The sequence below is a fragment of the Engraulis encrasicolus genome, chromosome 10 (assembly GCF_034702125.1).
Source record: "Engraulis encrasicolus isolate BLACKSEA-1 chromosome 10, IST_EnEncr_1.0, whole genome shotgun sequence".
NCBI classification, from domain to species: domain Eukaryota; kingdom Metazoa; phylum Chordata; class Actinopteri; order Clupeiformes; family Engraulidae; genus Engraulis; species Engraulis encrasicolus.
The window spans coordinates 41291643-41311538 of NC_085866.1; the positions used below are offsets into that span (position 1 = coordinate 41291643).

General features: G+C 45.9%; 1 protein-coding gene across 3 annotated transcripts in view; it reads right to left on the reverse strand.

Annotated features, from left to right (window-relative positions):
- pex14 (peroxisomal biogenesis factor 14) overlaps positions 1-19896 on the reverse strand; it is an 87607-nt gene that overhangs the window by 24005 nt on the left and 43706 nt on the right. For all 3 annotated transcript variants that reach the window (XM_063208908.1, XM_063208909.1, XM_063208907.1), the window contains exons 4-5: positions 14916-15044; positions 10496-10581 (exon numbers count right to left, since the gene is read on the reverse strand). In XM_063208908.1, the coding sequence (XP_063064978.1) occupies positions 10496-10581; positions 14916-15044 (215 nt within the window). The remainder of the gene's footprint in view (positions 1-10495; positions 10582-14915; positions 15045-19896) is intronic.

A 19896-nucleotide genomic window follows, 5' to 3' on the forward strand; every position in this document is an offset into this window, starting at 1 on the left:
ACATATATCCCCTCGCTCTAACCAACCTTCCCAGCATACACATCATATCATAGTCAGGTACCAGATCCAGTCCCTTGTTTTAATGGGTGGGGGTTGGTGAGGAGGGAAATGGACCAGGTGGGTTGGTCCTGTTGTGGGGTTAAGGGAAGGAGAGGGAACACAACACAAAGGGAATGAGAAATTAACAAAACAAAAACGGCGGATAAAAGGGAGACATGACGGAGGGGGTGACATGTTGTCTGCCTGAGTTATAAGCCTGATGGATTTGGGAAAGAGCAGTCATGTCCTTATTCTTTACTTTTATTTAATTTTTTTCTATTAGTTTCTTTTCGTTTCGTTTTATTTGAATATGCTGTGTTTGGAAATTTAATAGTGTGGGGGTTTTTTTTTCAGGACGAAAAACGTCAATTTTCCATCTGATCTGTGAATGTGATCTGTAAAAAAAAAAAAAAACGAAAAGCTTAAGTTTGATGGAGATGTCCGTTCTACTGAATGGAACATGAGAGAGATGGATAGGGAATGGATAGCTGAAAGTGAATACCAGAAAGTGAAACCATCACCATTTGACGTTTGGGCTTAGATGCAAAAAAAATCAGACCCAATTTGTCTGGTCAGAGCCATGGTGTGTTCGATAGGGTTTGGACGGGAATTCAACGGACGGGGAAACCTAGCACTGTGGCCCTACTTCACCTCGGAGTGGCAGAACAGAGAGCCAAGAGATCACAGGAGAATGTGAAGGATGTGGCTTATGAAAATACATAAAACACACATTTCCAGTAATTCAACTTACGTGATTCTGTGATGACGTACATCCCTAATTATAGTCTAAATAGTTTGGATGCTTTCAGTCTACAGTCTTTCCTTTTGTTAACTAACGAAACTGCAAAAAACATGAGCCGTGAGTGTGTGTGTGTGTGTGTGTGTGTGTGTGTGTGTGTGTGTGTGTGTGTGTGTGTGTGTGTGTGTGTGTGTGCGCATGTGCGTGTGTTCTCTTTCTATCTCCCTCTCCCCCCTCCTTCATCTCCTCTCTCAGCTCTTTGTAGAAAGTCGTGGTTTTCTCACTTCACTCGTTGCACTTTGACACAATGTGCTGACATCCAGGCCAAAAGTGAAACAGCAGTGTGTGACTCCAGGTTCAACTTCATTAGGCCTTTTCCCTCCCCATAGTCCCCCCCGTGTCATCTTTGCCACACAATTGCCTGTCAGGGGCTAAAGACTTCCATGATCGCAGGCAGCCCTTTCATGGGTTCTGCCCCAACGGCAGACAATTACACTCTTTTGTTCCCTTGAAATAAATCAACTCAACAATCAATAAAAGACGGAAATCGGAATAAAATAGGGAAAAAACAAGGAAAGGGGAAAATAAATAAATAAAAACTGATCAATCAATGAAATAAATTAATAAATGAATATAAATAATAATGAGTCTATACAGCAAGTTGTGGATGTCAAAAAACAAAAAAGACAGGGAATGACCAAGTCGGTGTGTAAGTGTCTTGTTTGTTGACTGTAATGGGCAACGAAAACACAAAGACAGGGAATAAAGAAAAGTCTGTGTGTAATGTGTTGTTGTTTGTTGACTGTCTGGCTGGGGGGGGTGGGGGGGTGGCATGAGGCAGAGGCCACAGAGAGACATGAGTGTGAGCGCTCCTTAATGAGCCTCCAGTCTCATCAGCCAGGGCAGCCTGCAGCCTGCTCTGCTACACTCACATGTCACACTCACCGTTTGGAGGAAAACACACACACACACAAATGCACACACACACACACACACACATGCACGCGTGCACACAAATACACACACGCACACACACACGCACGCACGCACGCACGCACACACGCACGGGTACAGGTCTTTTCGTCGAATGGATTCTTGAGAGGGGACCATTCGAACAAAAGGTTGGACTATTCGTATAAGGCAGGGGATCTTTCGTCGAGGACGTTCCGTCTACCGCAAAAGCCTACGAAACGTCCTTAAAATTGAACTAAAGATCCTTAGGTTTGAACTAAACGTCCCTTCAGCCTGCCTATATTAGAAATGTAAATCAGCTTTTTTAATGCTCATTTTAACGGTTTTGTTTATTTATATAGCTGTTTATAACGCTCATTTTGGTCAGTTTTGTTTTTTGTTGATTAAAACATGTAAATCAGCTGTTTTTTTTGCTGTTTTTAGATGTGCTTTATAAATAAAATGTACTTACTCATTTTAATTGGTATGTTGGTTTTTTTTTACGTTTATGCCGTTACATTTTTTGACAATTTACGTTTGCGCCTTACATTTTTTGACAATTATCTAGGTTACTTTCTACGCCTTACATTTCTGGAACAATATTTGAGAAGCTTTTTTTTTCACTTTTACTCCGTTACTTTACTCCGTTACATTTTTTGACAAATATCTGTAGGCCTATGTTACTTTCTACTCCTTACATTTCTGGAACAGTATTTGTGTAGCCCCAGCTGCGGGCAGAGAGGTGGGACCAAGCACAGCCTTGTCGCTTTGAATCAGGGCAGCGTGCATCTAGAAGTCTTGACCACTGAGCACATTTGGTTGTCATGCAGCGAGTTTTCTGACTTTCCGGTAACTTTTTAGATGAAAGCTTCTAGCTACCGTCTTCTGGGGGTCTGGAATATACCTACGTGTGGAGAGTAGGCCTATAGCTTCACTATTCAAATGAAATGCAAAGCACCAGCAACAAGAGAAAGCTGTCTGCCGACACTTTGATGTTTCTGATTCTGAATGACAACAAATAGTTCGCGCATGAGCCAGAAAAGATACAACAGTGTCGGAAAACATAGCCTACAGAATGCACCCATGTTAAATCCATGCTACGGTTTAAAGAGAGAGAGAGAGAGAGAGAGAGAGAGAGAGAGAGAGAGAGAGAGAACGTCCCTTCAGGCTGCTATATTTTTTTGTTGGAAATCGTCCTCCAATCCCTTCAAGCCTTCAGGCTGCCTATTTTGTAAATGTTTCAAAATGTAAATCAGCTGTTTTTAACGCTCATTCTAACGTTTTTTTGTTGATTTAAAAATGTAATTCAGCTATTTTTCACGCTCATTTTAACTGTAAAGGCAATAGTCTTGAGCAATTATTTTATTTGTATTAGGCCTCTTTATTAAATAAGCTGGTAGCTACCTATTTTGGCCTCGTTATTAAATAAGCTAACTGCCTATTTTGTTTTAGGTTTCGTTAGAATTCCTCCGTAGTTCTACTTGTCAGACATAGCCTATAACTACTTGTAATTTGCACTATTGGTGGAATCGTTTTACGCAAACAAAATAGACACACGAGAAATCCCCAACACATATCCCCAGCACAATATTGCAACACACACTTTGCACAATGATATTGAATGAGTCCAATGTTCTTGCAACACTTTCCCCCTGCCCACATCAACATGAATGGAACATTCTTCCTAGCGTGCGCTCTCGCTTGAAGGTGATTGCGATGTGGGTTTGAAAGTCAGTTTTCACTTCGCGACTCTAGAGCAAATCAGCTGGTACTGCGCCGCTTGCTTGCTGGTCAATAAACGTTGAACTGAACCGTTTTGTGTGCGTGTATGCATGCGTAAAGCCTACCAACGTCTGCCCATGCCACGCGATGCATAGACAGTTCCAACACCAAATAATAAAGAGTAGGCTACATCAGAGCAGTGAGTCTTTAAATTCAGTGAAATGGTGAGAAGGTTTTTTATTTATTTTATTTTTATTTTAAGTGGTTGCAACCATGCATGTTTTCTGTGGAAAACATCAGGTCCTCATGGCGACGCCAGGCTTGCTGAAAACGGTGACAAACACATTCAGAATACACATTTCTTAATGGGAAGTTGTTGAGAACAAAGTGTTCGTGATAGTAGATATCGCGCAGTGAACGAGGCAGCCTGCAAACAGTTTGAAGCGCAATGTGGCTGTAACAAGTTAGAAAGTAGCCAAACTCTGTTGCTTGTTAACCTTTTTAAATTATGTGCGTAATGGTGGGGTGACGTCCGCGCCAATGTCTTATCCGGAGCTCGGTGCGCAATTCCAAGAGCAGTATAATTAAAAAGAAGAGAAGGAAGATGATGGGCTAGACCCGAAACGTTTGTCCCCTGTCTGTCGGTTTTATTTACTTTTTTCGGCTTTGTTTAATACAGCTTTTGATTCTGCATTCAGCTCCAGTGTGCGACTCCTTTCTTTCTTTTTATATTATGAGCGTTCCACGAACTATCTTTCTTTGCGCACGCTATAAAATGGCAATAAACCTGTTACTATAAACTACTGGTTAACTATGTATTCTATGCTTTCTAATGTTGGTAAAGGCGGCATAAGCGGGATAATGTATTGTCCACACATGACTACGGAAATATATTTCCTTCGGAGCAGAATAACAGCTCTCTGCCTTTGCATCGGGGGTCTTATTCGTCCCGTAGGGCAATATTTTCTTATAGTCACGTGTGGACAATACATTATCCCATACCTTTAAATTACTGTTGTAAGCCTACATTTTAAAACATTTTGTCGATATTGTAGCGGTGCAACCGACTGTTTTAAGTTATGAGATGGGCGCCAGCTAGGCAACAATAAGACTGCCTTTACCTTTCCAAAAATGAATACAAATCAGTGACCAACACATTAGAAATAACTCAGATCAACACAACGAATATCTTTTCTTATTTTTAGTAGTGCACTTTTGCAAAACCCTTGTTTGCAGACTTGTGCGCTTGGTCTCAATTTGGAACAGCTCACATCAATGTCTGGCTTAGCATTCTTGCGAATGCTGATCTTCTCGGCGCACACTTCATGGTTCCCTCTCTCTTGCTCTCTCGGCTTGTTGCTTCCTGACAGTCTCACCCGCCATTTGAAATTAACTCCATTTTATAGACAGATGTAGTGCACAGGGGGTAACTCTGCTATCTCACTCCGGAGGAGGCAGAGGCAGTCCGTTACGATATAGTATATTTATAAAATAGGCTATAAAATAGGCCTAATGATAAAAAAAGCAGCCTGAACTAAAATAAAAAAATAATTAAAAAAAAATAGAGACGCACGCACGCACTTTCTACATGGTTCGATTTTTGTTTTCATTGCATTGTGGTGGTAGGCACACAAGTTTGATAAAATATAAAAATAATAGGCTAATAAAATAGGCAGACTAAACTAAACGTCTGCCCAGTTAAACGAAAGGTCTGCATGGGTTGAACGTAACGTCCTTAGGTCTTCTACGAAAAATCCTCAGGTACTGCACGAAACGCCCCATGCCTTCTACGAATGGTCCAACGTTTTGTTCGGATGGTCCCCTCTCAACAATTTATTTGACGAATCGTCTCGAATTCACACACACACACACACACACACACACACACACACACACACACACACACACACACACACACACACGTGCAGGCACGCACGCACACACGAGTGCACACAAATACACACAGGCACACGCGCACACACACACACACACACACACACACACACACACACACACACACACACACACACACAGAAAGTAGAGGTGTGACATCTACTTGCAATCATGGAATGCATATGCAAACAAAAACTTGCATGATGTGCAATGGCAAAAAAAATGTGTTTATCTACTTTCCGGAAGGCATGTATTCAGGGAACAGTAAAAGAAAAAAGAAGAAGAAAAGAACTCACTCAACCAAGGAAACATGGTGTTCTTAGTTTTTCAAGATCCCATCTGGGTGGGGGGCATATGTTAAAAAAAAGAAAAAAGGGGGGCCACACACGGCATCATCACCCCCAAAACAAAAAAAATATAAAGGAAACACTGTGTCCTAACTTTCTCAATGGGGCCGCATTTCCATCTGGACAAGGAGCATATGTGAAAAAGGGGGCCACAGTGACACCCCTTCCAACCACCTGCCAAAAAAAAAAAAAACACAAAACAAAACCAGAAAGGCGGGCAGGCGAGTGAGCGCCACCAGCGACAGACAGTGCCCAACGGCAGCAACAACCAACCCGGTGGGAGCCCGTCTCTCGGTGGAGCAGTTGGCCCTACCGACCGGCCCTGGCGGCTTCAACTTCACAGCACACCCGCCGGCGTTGTTGACACCAGCAGAAGTAATAAACACTTTTAAGTTGAAAAAGATTAAATAAATGTCAACACCGTCGTAATTAATAAGCATGCCGCTGCGTGCGTGACGGTGGAGCGGCGTCCTATAGCATAGACAGGGAAGCAGACAGGGGAGGGGCACAAAGGGGCCAGTTGTCAAGGGCCCAGGGAGGGGAGGGGAAGGGGGGATGCAGAATTGGGTACCCATCACATTATATGTATTGAGTGGGGGGTTGGCAGTTTTCAGATGGCTTTGTCTTGGGCCCGGCCAAAGCCGTCATCGACCCTGAGCGTAGGTTAGAGATGTGGGCGAGGCGGGAGGGCGCGGGTGAGGGAGGGGAGCGCGAGTGGGGCCATATGGGCGCGACTGGTGCCCGCTCTGGTGACATGACAGCGGCCCATGGGCTCACATCAGGGGGGGTGAAGGGAGATCCGTGGTGGAGGGAAATGGGGGAATGGGGTAACCGCCTCCTGCCTCAACCAACTGGCGGCCTAGTACGAGCGTAGCCAGGGAGGCCAACACGACAAAGGGGTCAGCTGTCCCAGGCCCAGGGAGAAGGGGGCCCAGAACTGGGTCCTCATTTCATTGTATGTATGGAGTAGGGGAAGGAGATTTTAAATGACTGTCTTGGGCCCGGCCAAAGCTTTCAGCGGCCCTGGATGTAGCAAGGTAGGCTGAGGGTGAACTTTGCAGGGTAAAGATGGCAGATGACTGACAGGGTGTGAAAGAGACTGCAAGAGAGTGAGAAAGAGGAAACTAGTGTGTGAGTGACAATGCAAGAGAAAGGAAAAAATGCTAAGATAAAAACAAAAGAGAAAAATATTTAAAATGTTCAATAAAAAAAAACGTTGAAAAAACTATCGAGACACACACACAAAAAAATGGGATGATATATCTAAGGCTTATCAAATCGCACATCATTCAAATCAGCAATGAAAAAAAATCACCATCATCATGAGAACACATGGTGTTAAATTTCCACCATCCTGTCTCCCAGCAGGACAGCGACAGCTCCAGCACTGGGCTCTGCACTCTGGTGATCCTGGCCTCCCCTCGCTGCCCTCCCTCCACACAAAGATGGAGATTCAGACCAGCCACATGCTGGTTAAATATGGAAGTGGCAGGGCACGACAGTTGAATCAACTATAAGGTGGTGAATTTCTACAGTTAATTCATCATTGAATGGTAAAACGATTCAGCTTTTAGATCTGTGCGCTGGTGATACTGCCTCGATTTAATTAAAGAGAATGTTTTAATCGAATTGTATAAAAAGTGGTGAATTGTATGATTTATGTTAGTAGACTGTGGCTGGAAAAATATCCAGTGACGGCTCCAGCGCTGGGCCCTGCGGTCTGAAATTTTTGGACAGAAAAATAAAAAGTTACTGTTCAGTGGCTGGCAGTTGAATTTTATCATTTGTGACAGTGGTTATAAAAACGTGTAAAGTTTATTTCCTTCCTATACCCACGGACTGACACTGCAGATTCAGAAAGTAAAAATCCTGCAGCCTACTTACTGAAGTCAATGTGCTCATTGGGATGTATTTATTTATTAGAGAAATCACAGAACAAATAGAGGACAAACAGGAATAGACGGCAAGACTTTTGCTTCTTCAGTATAGGGTTCTCCGGTTAAATGGTAAAGTGACTTTTTGGACAGAAGAATAATATTTTCCTACAGAGTGGCTGGCTAGTAAATTTACATTTATCAGTGGCTGGTAAAATTCTCTATAAAGTTAATTTCCTCCAGACTGAAATTCTGGGTTAAGACAGTAACAATCCTGATGTACATTAATTTGTTAGAATCAATGCCCCCATTCAAGAAATTAATAAATTTCACTCACTTGCACTGAGAGTGCAGGCAGAGGGCAAGGCATACACGATAAGCATGAGTTCTCTACATGGCAAGACTTCTAACTTCCTCAGTCTGGGGTTCTCTGTATCTGCTCTGTACCCCGGCACCCCCCACTCCTTCCCCCATCACCACCCAAGCCAGTAGCCAGAGCAGGCTGCCACGGTAACAGTTTACAGCCCCAGGCGGCGACAGCAGGCCGGGGTGCCAAAGCGACTGAAGTGGGCCGAGTGGGCAGTCCTTAGTGGGCCCTCACATCACTCCCCCAGTCACCCGCAGTAGCTGGACTCCAAGCTGAGTGTGCCTTACTGCTGTAGTCTCGACCACAGGCCACGGCACATTAAGAGAGGCCTCTGTGGACACCACTGCTTGCTTGCTCTCTCACTCACTCCGCAATTCATGACATCATGGGAGTGCTTACACCTCAGCAGCAGCAGTCTTACATGCACACGCGCGCACACACGCACACACACCCATGCATGCACGCACGTGCACACACACTACATATTTACAAAAACAGACAAATGCACGTTCAACCACGAACACTGACGGACACACACACAGACACACACACACACATGCGCGTGCGCACACACACGTACTGACAAACACATATGTACAGTATAGTACTCCACCCACATACACACTCTGTTTGGTCATCAGACGAGGGGATGGATGGGATGGGGGGGTGGTTACAGTATGATGGGGGCGGTTATTACCCTGGACTGCGAGCCACCTATAAAACGCACTAATCGACTCCACATGCCACTCGGCGGTCCAGGCTGGGATTAGTGTCAGTGGGAAAGCAGGCCTCTATGCGCACATCACATCACTTCACATCACATCACATCACTTCATAGAGCCTCGACTCTCAACTCAGCACAGCAGAGCAGAGAAGAGTAGAGCTCAGCACTGTATACCTGTGGTTCCCAAAGACTGGGTCGGGACCCACATGTGGATTGTGGAAGAATTTAGTTTGTTTGTTTTTTGGGTTGCCTTGCATGTTTTCCTAGTTCATGGTCATCAAGCTGTCTGAATCTGAACTCAAAATAGCTTCTACTTATGGATTCATTCTGGTTCATTTAACCTACTGTTTATCGTTGATTAAAACGAGTAATACTAGCTGTTAAGATGATTATTCAATCAATAACAAACATCTTCCTTCATGTTGCCTCCATTTTGTTAATTACAAATTATATCTATTGATTTGGGTCACAAAGTTTGTGGATATTAAAATATGGTTCCTCAGAAAAAAAAGGTTTGGGAAACACTGAATTATAAATACTCCACTGTACTGCAGCTCAGGCTCAGGCCTGCTCAGCTCACCACGGCCTACCGCTCCAGGCCAGACCAAATGCACAGCCAAGCAAAAAAAAATACACCCTAGAACACGCATACATCATCACATCAAAGGGACACGTGCTGTCTTGGATCGAGTCAGGCCACTGAAGGAGAGTCTTTCTTGACTTCTTTCTTGTCCTTTTTTTGTGCTTTTTACCCGTTTGAAGGGAAAGGGGAGGGAAAGGGGAGGCAGGAGGGGAAAAAAGGCCAAAACTGAAAAATATTGGGGCTTTCTTGGGGGGGGGGGGGAAACGGGGAGTTGAGATGAGGTCATGGACACACACACACACACACACACACACACACACACACACACACACACACACACACACACGCACTCACTCACACACACACACACACACACACACACACACACACACACACACACACACACACACACACACACACACACACACACGCGCGCGCGCGCACAGACATGCGCACACACACGCATGCACACACACACGCACACGCAAACACGACAGTTTTACATTTTTTGGCAAACAGAAAAAGGATGGGGCTCATTCTCCACCGCACACTTGGCCTACAGTAAACTGACTCTCTGCTCAGCTAACCTTGGAGACACATGGAAACTGAACAGCAGCAGTAAGAAGACTGCAGTATATGAAGGAGAACAAACCCTTCACCTTCCCCAAGGGGGGACAAAGACTTTGAGCGTACAACTAAACAGTGTGGTGCAGTGGAGTAGTACGGCCCGTGCTTAACAAACAGCATCCAATGAGTGCATCTGCTAAAACTGACAAGCCTGGTCTCCCCCTCCACCCTTGTTACAATCTCTTGTGTGGACATTGATGCATGAGCGAAGACGAGACGGTGGAGGGATGAGGGGTTTAAAGGTAAGGGGCAAGGGGGAGAGGTGGGAGAGGTGGTTGGTTGGGGTGCGGGCTGAGCTTACCTGCCCGGTAACGGTGTTTGAGAGCAGTGGTGTGTGTGTGTGTGTGTGTGTAACAATGCAAGCGCATACTTATGTGCGTGTAGGGAGACGAAGGATAAGCTAAGTGGGAAGGTGGTGTGTGTGTGTGTGTGTGTGTGTGTGTGTGTGTGTGTGTGTGTGTGTGTGTGTGTGTGTGTGTGTGTGTGTGTGTGTGTGTGTGTGTGTGTGTGTGTGTGTGTGTGTGTGTGTGTGTGTGTGTGTGTGTGTGTGTGTGTGTTTGTGCGTGTAGGTATGGTGTGGATAAGGTATGTGGAAGGAGGGGAGGAGGGAATGGGTTGGGCTGACTTACCCTGTAGAGTTGATGGAAGCCAAAGGCCATGCCAGCCATGATGATGGCCAGAGCCCCATAGTCCCTCCATCTGTAGCCAGCGGCACCTGTTGGAGAAGACGGACACACGGACAACAACAACACAAACACAAACAACAGATGAGCAAACCACGCACGCCCATTATTCCCTCTTAAAGATGACAACAGCTCAAGCAAGTTGTCACACTTGCACTCCGGTTATTAGAACCGCCACCAGCTAGACGCACGTCTGGGAGAAGGAGGTGGAGGAGGAGGTGGGGTGTGGGGAATGGGAGGTGGTGAGGAGAGGGGTGGTGGTGGTGGTGGAGTGCTAGATGAAAAATGCAGATGCCCCCATTTATTCTGCTTGCTATGTTTTTCAAGTCCAAGTTGTGTTTCCACACTAAACAAGACCATACTTATCCTCGGAAACTGTCAAGAGGATTAAAATTTGTGGTGTATCCTCAAAACAACAAACAGGGGAGGCTGGAAGGAGGGGGAAAAAAAGGGTTCCTAGTCAAAACTGACAAAACGTTTTAGGGTTTGTTTTAGACGTCAGATTAATTGTGACAGGTTTTGCATTCAGATACAAAATGCTGTTTGCAAACTGATGAACAGAGAAGGAGAAAAAAAAGTTGGCTGTGTGATGCACTGTGTGAGTCTCCGGCTACACCTGCATCTGCATCTGCTACGAGCGTTACGAGAGGAGGTTAGGAGACCGTCTGACTGAGTCAACAAGGGGAGTTTATAGTCAGGGCCCTTTGGAAATCCCCCCTCTGAAAAAAAACACCCCAAATCCTTTTCTCTTTCTTAATTCTCTCTCTTCTCGTTCTCGTTTGAGCAGCAATGATGTCACTGGCAGATGTTAATGAAAGTTCAGTTGGAGAAGGTTCTTAAGTGACGAGGTTGGTTCGCCTACACGACACTTGTGCACAGTCACTGTGCTTTTCGCTAGCGTACTACAAGCCAGGAAATGCTAACCACATCAAACCCCTCTCACATCCCCCCTCTGCTCTCATCCTCATTCTCTGCAAGGGCTTACCTGATAAAAAAAAACAAAGAATAGAGAAAGCATGTGTGGGAGAGAGAAAGGTGAAAGAGGGGGAGAAAAAAATGAGAGAAGAAAAAAAAAACTGACGAAACCGGCGTTCGATATAAAGAAGTGAGCAAAGGGTTCAAAGTGACATGTAATGACAGCAGCCATTTGCGTAACAGGCAAGCCAGTCTGACAGGACACGAGTTGTGCCGTGCGAGATATCGAGCAGGCCCTAACACCTGCGCATACCACGCACCTGAACGGGGCACTGCCAGGAACACAGGAATTATGAGTCGGAATTGAGTAAAACAAAACAAATATGGCGATGTAATGTGTAAATCATTTTGATGAGGTGCCATGTCCTACTTCTAAAAAAACGCAAGCTGTTGTTCAGACCTGTCAAAAACCTCCAAACAAAGCAAAACCAAACCAAAAAGTATAACAAAACACACACTTAAATTACAAAATGATTAATGTTTGATTACCTAAAGATTTGTTGGAAAAACACAATACCGTGCAATTATTGAGCTACGCAGAAAACGTTGCAAGGAATGCAGCTCTATAGCTCTGTAATGACAGTAGATGGATTATGTAAATAATAGCGTGCAACTCGGATGAATTAGTTAAATCTAGCATTAACAGTTCCGTTAACAGAAAAAAAATGTTGCCTTTGTTGAACAAAAAAAACCCTGAAACATTACGGTCAATTAAACATCTGATGAAATTTCTAGCGACACGTGTGTGATTTGACAGGTAAATAAAATTCTGATGGCGTTTAACTCCGCTGCAGGAGGAAAGGCCAGGTGGGTGATGTGTCTTGCCTTGGGGCACTTCCCCAGCACACACACACACACACACACACACACACACACACACACACACACACACACACACACACACACACACACACACACACAGGTATGAAATCCAAAATACTTCAACTTGGCGTTCGCTATCAGATTCTGTCATTCCAAGCCAGACAGTAAACAAGTGAAAGTTTCGAGAGAGTTTCAAGGCGTTCATCAGATTTTAAGAACAGGATGTTCAACTCACAGGATGAGCCGTGGCACGCCACCGGTTGAGGCCTTGCATAAATTCCCGAAACATTCCACTGATTTTAGGTCTCTGCATACTGTAAACTGCATGACCTATGCAAAAGTGTATGTACCCTGTCATCCTCCAAGCAGGTTTGTCAGCTCACCTATAGGACATGACAACTGCTGTGTGATTTGGGCGTAGCTGCTGGACATAAAGAGGATTTAAGGCAATACTAAAGCGTTTTCATCTTGGTCATTTACAGGCTGGAATTGTACAGGCTGGAATTGTACCTGATTCCAACTGAGACAACCAACTAATCAACTAATTTATGTGGTTTAATCCCATGGCAACGTTATTTTAAGACCGAGTGAACCTGATGAAGCAATAGCGAAACATGCTGTTCACCAAATAAACTACCAGCAAAGAAGACCTTCCCCCCTTTACTTGGATTACTTTTACTGCCCATGACCAGCACCTGGACAGTGCTTGTGCACAGGGACTCTGCTTTGAGCTATTTTAAGATTATTTTAGGCTCTAAAAGCATGATTGCCGCTAAGGTGAAATGCGGGTTCAGAGCTGTAAGATGCATTATGTCCGCTGATATCCATATCCAGTGGGGGTTGGCTGGTGATAAGGTGTTAGTGCTGCCTTTAGGGTGGCCTTGGGGGAGGAGGAGGCCGTACAGTAGTTTAGTGGGGGAGGGCTCGGAGTCCTTGAAAAGGATGGCCATCGCTGGGTACACCAGGAGGCCAAGCCGGGCCAGTCTCTCCCTTTAGCCCACAGCCTGTAGGCCCATCCCAACCCTCCACCCCTCAACACCCCTTCCATTCCATTCCATTCCACTCCACTCCATCCAAAGCCATCTCCATCTCCTCCACTCTCCATATCACCAACTCTCCATCTCCTCCACTCTCCGTATTACCCACTCTCCGACTTCCAAGCCAGCCATGTCTAGCTTCCCACTTTTTTTTATTTTTTATTTGGTCACTTAGGGGTGCTGAGGCTGGGGCTAGTCTATTCCCCCCGTTTTTCCAATCTCCTCTCAAATTTATTGGGTTCAGAAGAGGCCTTACTGTCCTTCCGCGGGTTGAAAATAGAGATCAGAGTATCCATTACTCCGACAGAGATGGATGCGGGTCCCCGCGCATCGTCCCCGTAACAAGGACATCAAAGAGAGGTGGCACCCCCCCTCTCTCTCTCTTCGGTGTGACCCCCGTACAAGACTCGCTGCACTCACCTCATTATGCACTTCTCTTATAGCCGTTTTGATATAAACCCACCCCCACACCTCCGCCACCTCCCCATACCACACCACTCATCCGCCATCACCCCCACCTCCGCCTCCGATCCCCCCCCATCCACCACCACTATAGTGGGGATGGAGCCTAACTACATGGCCATCCCATCAACATCACTTTCATTACAAAACATGAGATGCCGGCGGAGTCAAGGACGGTGCAGTAATAAATGAGGGTGGAATGCATCTGGAATCATTGTCACACAGGTTAAGCAGTATGCGGACTTCATTTCTGCATTGGTAAATCAGGGCGGCCGGCGAGTGAAGTGGCGGTGCGGTGCGGTGCGGTGTGGTGCGGTGCCATGTCGGCCCGCTTGGCCCGGGTCCGCTCATAACACACGGTGGTAATAAAGATACCGGTCGGCCAGGCCCTTTTCCTGTGTGGCCTCGAAAAAGGAAGGAAACGGGAAGAGAGAGGGGGAGATCGAGAGATGGAGATGGAAAAGAGAGAGAAAGAGAGAGAGAAAGAGAGAGAGAGAGAGAGAGAGAGAGAGAGATGGTGCACACGTGTGTGTGAGTATGCACGCGTGCGTCAGCCTCAGGATTGAGGCAGATCATCTTGATGGAGTGGTCAGGATATCACATGGCCCACATTGTCATCGAATCGTCCGGGAATTAATTACAGGCCCGAGCCAAGTGCCGGGTCTTATGTGTTACAATAACCACCCCCATCTTCACACACGGGCCGCCAGCCTCTGAGACTTACTGTGCGCATTTTATTGTAAATACGGCAATAACTGGAGGAGATTGTGTAGCAAACTGGTGGAGGGAGGCTGAGTTATGACCAGGGGTATTGGGTGTGTTTAGTCTGTTCTGGGTCAAAGTGAATGTGCTCACTTCCATTACTTCCATTCATGGTGTTGGCAAAAATGAGCCGTAGTGAGGCATTAAGAGCACTGCGGTGGAGGAGGCCCCTTTGGTGTCTCCCCCACGGACACAGTAAATCACCAGGGGGCTGAGGATGGGACACTATGTGTGTGTGTGTGTGTGTGTGTGTGTGTGTGGTGGGGGGGGGGGGGTGCATCTAGAGTTGAGCAGAAGGGCAGACTCACTGTGTGGTAGTGGGGCAAGCTGGGACGGGTGCAGGATGGGGGGCCCCAGGGGGGCAGGGGCCAGGGCTAGGGGGTCCTCCGTGCAGCCCGAACGCTGGATGGCCAGCTCCACCTCCTCATCTGTTAGGCCTGCAAAGAGAGGAGCACGCACACACGCACGGACACACAAGAGAAAAACAAACACAAGCCATCAGATATCACAGCACATCACATCCCACGATTCTTGAAGAGTTATTTTTTTCCAGGGATGTCCAGGCCAAAACTAGACGACAACAGCAACACACTGCTGATTAATTGGTTGAAAACACAAGACTGCAACAGACAACCATGTCCCATAGAGACTGTTTGCATTAGCTTTTGCATTGGGCATAGACTTGGACCACCCTTCTGTCTCAAGAGGGAATGAATGGTGACTGAAATGCCCTGGCCATCACTGTCAAAGCAGAGAGTTTATCAGCTGCTCAGCATCCGTTTGGTTTGGTTTAAGGACATAGGAAGACAAAGTATTACATGTTAAAGCGTTAAAGACCATTCTGACATGGTCACTGGTGAACAGGGACAAGACATACAGTCACATGCAACACACATCACATACACAATCGAGTCCCTGAATCACCTAATTCTCGACTTTGTTCTACAAATAAACTGACCTTCTGTTGAAAATCCCTTTTTGTTTCTGGCATTTTAATGTTGAGTGGAAGGCCCTTTCACAAATCCCATCACTACAACATGTATAAACTAAAACATGTAGTGGACGAAGGAGTGTCATTCAGACCCTATGTATGAGAACAACTGAACGTTACAAACTGACCTACAGGCCAAAATTCATTCATTCTTTACACAATTTTATATTGTACTATTTTATATTACACTATTATTACCGTGTGTGTGTGTGTGTGTGTGTGTGTGTGTGTGTGTGTGTGTGTGTGTGTGTGTGTGTGTGTGTGTGTGTGTGTGTGTGTGTGTGTGTGTGTGTGTGTGTGACACAACTCATACCTAATATAACGCATTATGCGGACAATGAGTGAGCGTCCATCCACTATGGCCCACATTACAACATGTAGTGGACAAAGCAACGTTAACTCCGAGACCTTAATGCAATGTTGTATATGTAGGGGGGAATGAGTGAAGAACAATTTCACAAACAGCCACAATAACAACATCGTAAGTGCCCCCCAGAGAACGCGGTATATGTGGACATCCAGGAAACGTGCGTGCATAAGAAGCCTCCATAAAAGAAGCCCTTTGCTCCACCGGACCACGAGAGAGAAACGAGAGCATCAACGGCAGACCACCAACCTCCAACCAACGCTGTATATATTTCCCAGGTGGAACACTTCATAAACCCCAGCCGGGGCACAAAAAAAATGCATTATTTTAATTTCTTCATTGTAATGTAAATGTATTACATAATTTTGCAAATGCCAATATAATTTAATCTTCAGATCTTTTTTTCTTTCTGATAATGATTTTAGGGATGATTAAATTGCAGGCAGAAGCCTCCCTGTTGGAACATGAGAGAATGGGGAGGGATCTGATATTAACATTTCCTTTTTGTGTGGAGATGGTGTGTGTGTGTGTGTGTGTGTGTGTGTGTGTGTGTGTGTGTGTGTGTGTGTGTGTGTGTGTGTGTGTGTGTGTGTGTGTGTGTGTGTGTGTGTGTGTGTGTGTGTGTGTGTGTGTGTGTGTGTGTGTGTGTGTGTGTGCACTAGGATGCTTTATGTTTCCGCGCTCCATGAGGCTGCTTGGTGTCTTTCTCTTCCTTATTTGGCATCGGTAAGTAAACAAGTAATGATATCCACGGGTGACTGCAACCAACCCCATTACTGCTCTATTTCGGCGCTCCTCGCAAAGCAAAATTCACCCCGAGTGGGGGAACTTCAGATAGAGAGGAAACACATTAAATTAACTACATTCAATCACAAGGCTATTTAGGAGTTAGCTGGCTTCCAGGCAGCAAGACTATTTTTTTCTTCTCCCCCTCCCGTTCCTTTCCCCAGTAAACGGCATACTGGTAACTGGTTAAAGACATATTGCATCAAGGAGACATCCATTCTGATACCATGACCTTCTGTTAGTCCAAGCCAGCACTGGAGGTCTGTCACCTCCGCCTTTATTTATTTAGCGTCACGCCTAACTGAGTGACTGAGTGGGCTTTCCCTCTCCTCTCCTTTCCTTTCCTCTCCTCTATTCTCCTCTCCTCTCCTCTCTTCTCGTTTTTCCCTCCTCTTCTCCCCAAGCCTGCCTCTCCCGCGTCATAGGGCCCTGCTGAAAGAGCTGTTTACTACAGGGGCTCCCAGGGGCTTTCAGACCTTTCAATTCCAGCAGCTCTCAGAATCCACTGTAGCGAGAGAGAGAGAGAGAGAGAGAGAGAGAGAGAGAGAGAGAGAGAGAGAGAGAGAGAGAGAAATTGACAGGAAAAGAGCCAGAGGATTTGCTCCAATTTAGATGTTAGGAGGAACAGAGGAGAAAAAAAGAGACAAGACAGCAGACATTTCTGGTATTTTACACACGCAAGGAAAACACACACACACACACACACACACACACACACACACACACACACACACAGACACGCGCACGCACGCAATGAAAACACACACACACACACACACACACAGACACACGCACAGGAAACAAACTCCACCTGCCTAGAGTAATAAAGGCATCAGAAGCAGAGCTGGGGCTGCTGCTGGCCATGTGCTTCAGCCGGCTGGGGAAGGCCCAGGGGGAAGAAGAGGAGGAAAGACCAGGCAGGGGGTGGGGGAGGTGGGGGCTGGGGACTTGGGGGGTGGTGGATTTGCGTGCTGAGCCTCCCGGCTGACGAGACAGACACCTGAAGCGCGCCACAGCTCCAGCCTAGCAGCCCAGCAGCCCAGTGCTAGGTACTGCACACCAGGAGGATGAGCCCCCATCCTCAGGGACACACGCTCTTGAACTCAGCCAAATGCTGACGCGGATGACACCGCTGGAGGACTGTCGTTGCTGCTTGCCTGGTTCAACAAGGGTTAAAACACGTGCTGTGGAGAGTGTTTGGGGGGTGGGATGGAAAAGCGTCTGTTTTTGTTGGGGGAGCGGGTGGGGGTGGGGGTGTGGGTGCTGGAGAATATTCTCTGTTCAGCTGTGCTCGGGCACAAGGGCGTTAATGTAATTTATACACCTTCACCATTTTCATTAAAATGAGCATTTAGTCACTTTTATCACTCAGGCAGAAAAAAAAATCCTGAGGTTAAGGTCAAAGCCACAAGGAAGGGCCTTTTTATAAGGCTGGAGAGAGACGAGACGAGACGAGGAGAGGAGAGGAGATGTGGTAGGGGGGGGTATGTGCTGTGTGTGTATGTGTGTGAAAGCGGCTGTGTTGCATTGGGTGGTGTGTGTGTGTGTGGGGGGGGGGTGATCTGTTTTACGGTTACACACCAACCTGGAGAAGGAAGCCTCTCTGGGGGCCTAAAATGGCCATGAAAATTGTTGAATAATTTAGGGCAAATATTGGCCGGGCCCGTCCTGCGTGGCAGTCAAGGGTGCCAGGAACCCGGGCCAGGCCTCGTGCTGAGCTGGCGCGCTCCCCCGTCCGTCTGCACTCACTGTCCAATAAGCAATAACGTGTCCCTGGACCCATCCATTCATCTGACCACAGTAGACTTGGTGGTGGCAGAGTATTGAGTGAGACATGGATGCTATCCACCCCCACCCCCACCCTCAGCCCAACCCCACACCAGCCCGTTCTTACCGCATAGCAAACATACCCCTGGGAACTTCACATTGCCTACTTTCACCTTGCAATGTGAGGAGAGGCTTGCTCTTTTTTTTCTTTCCTTTTTTTCTCTTTTTAAAGGCCTTGTTTTCTTGAAGTGCTTTAACAAAGCCTGTGCATGTGCTCTTTTGTGTGTGTGGATTGCATGCCGTGCACAATAGGGCTCATGCTTTAGATAAAACAAATGTAATGCATGCAGATTTATTTTAAAATGTATTTTTTGTCCCTTGTTAAAATTAAGCTCACTCAGCCATTTCCTTTGGCTGTGATCTCTTTATTAAGACAATGTGGTGTCGAAATGAAAGACGCTTCAGAGATGCATTTTGAAACAACAAAGGCAACCGAGCGAACACCAAGTTTTACATATTAAAGGGAAAAAAACCCACCACTCCTGCAAGAAAAACCCGGAAATGTATTACACTTTCAGAAACCTGTGGAGTGACCCTTAAGACCCCTATTTCAGATGGACCCACAAAAGGATGCTTTTTTTCCCCCGCCTCGCTCTTCCAACCAACAAACATAAATTACATCTAATGATGACACCGTAAAAAAAAGAGGAACAATAATGGAAAGCTATTCTGTATTTCATTATACTGTATTATTTGGTGCACCTGATACACGCACACAGCCTGTTTATGAGTCCCAGCATTAGCAGATGCTCAGCCCAAGCATTCGCTTTGACCTTGCCATTCTCATTGGGGCATGAAATTACGGTGGTGGCACCTCGATATTACAGCTATAAATACTGTAAACTGCATATCTGGGCTACGTTTTCTATTGTCTTTCAACATAAACCTGATCGGTATTTATTTAAAGGAAAACCCATTGCTCCTTGTGTTATTTACAGCTCTATTTCCCAAGACCTTCTTCACCGCTGTTTTCTTTTTTTTCCCCTTCCCTTCGCCCCCTTTCACTTCTCTCGTTTTTTTTCCCCCTCCCCTATGGCATAAAGGAGACATGGTCAGCCATAAAAAAGCATTTCTCCAATTCTGGCACTTCTGAACTTAATGGGTTAAGAACAAGCTCGAACAACCAATTATAAAATTGCTTACTAAAATATTTTGGGTGCTAAAAGGTGAATGCTGTTTTACTGTCCTACAAGGACTGAATTATTAAGTTGTCCTTGAGTGAAAATTACTTACATTTTGAATATGAAATTGTGGGTTGAGGGTTGGGGGGTGGGAATATAATACAATAATAATGTCAGGGGTCATAAATAGATGGAGG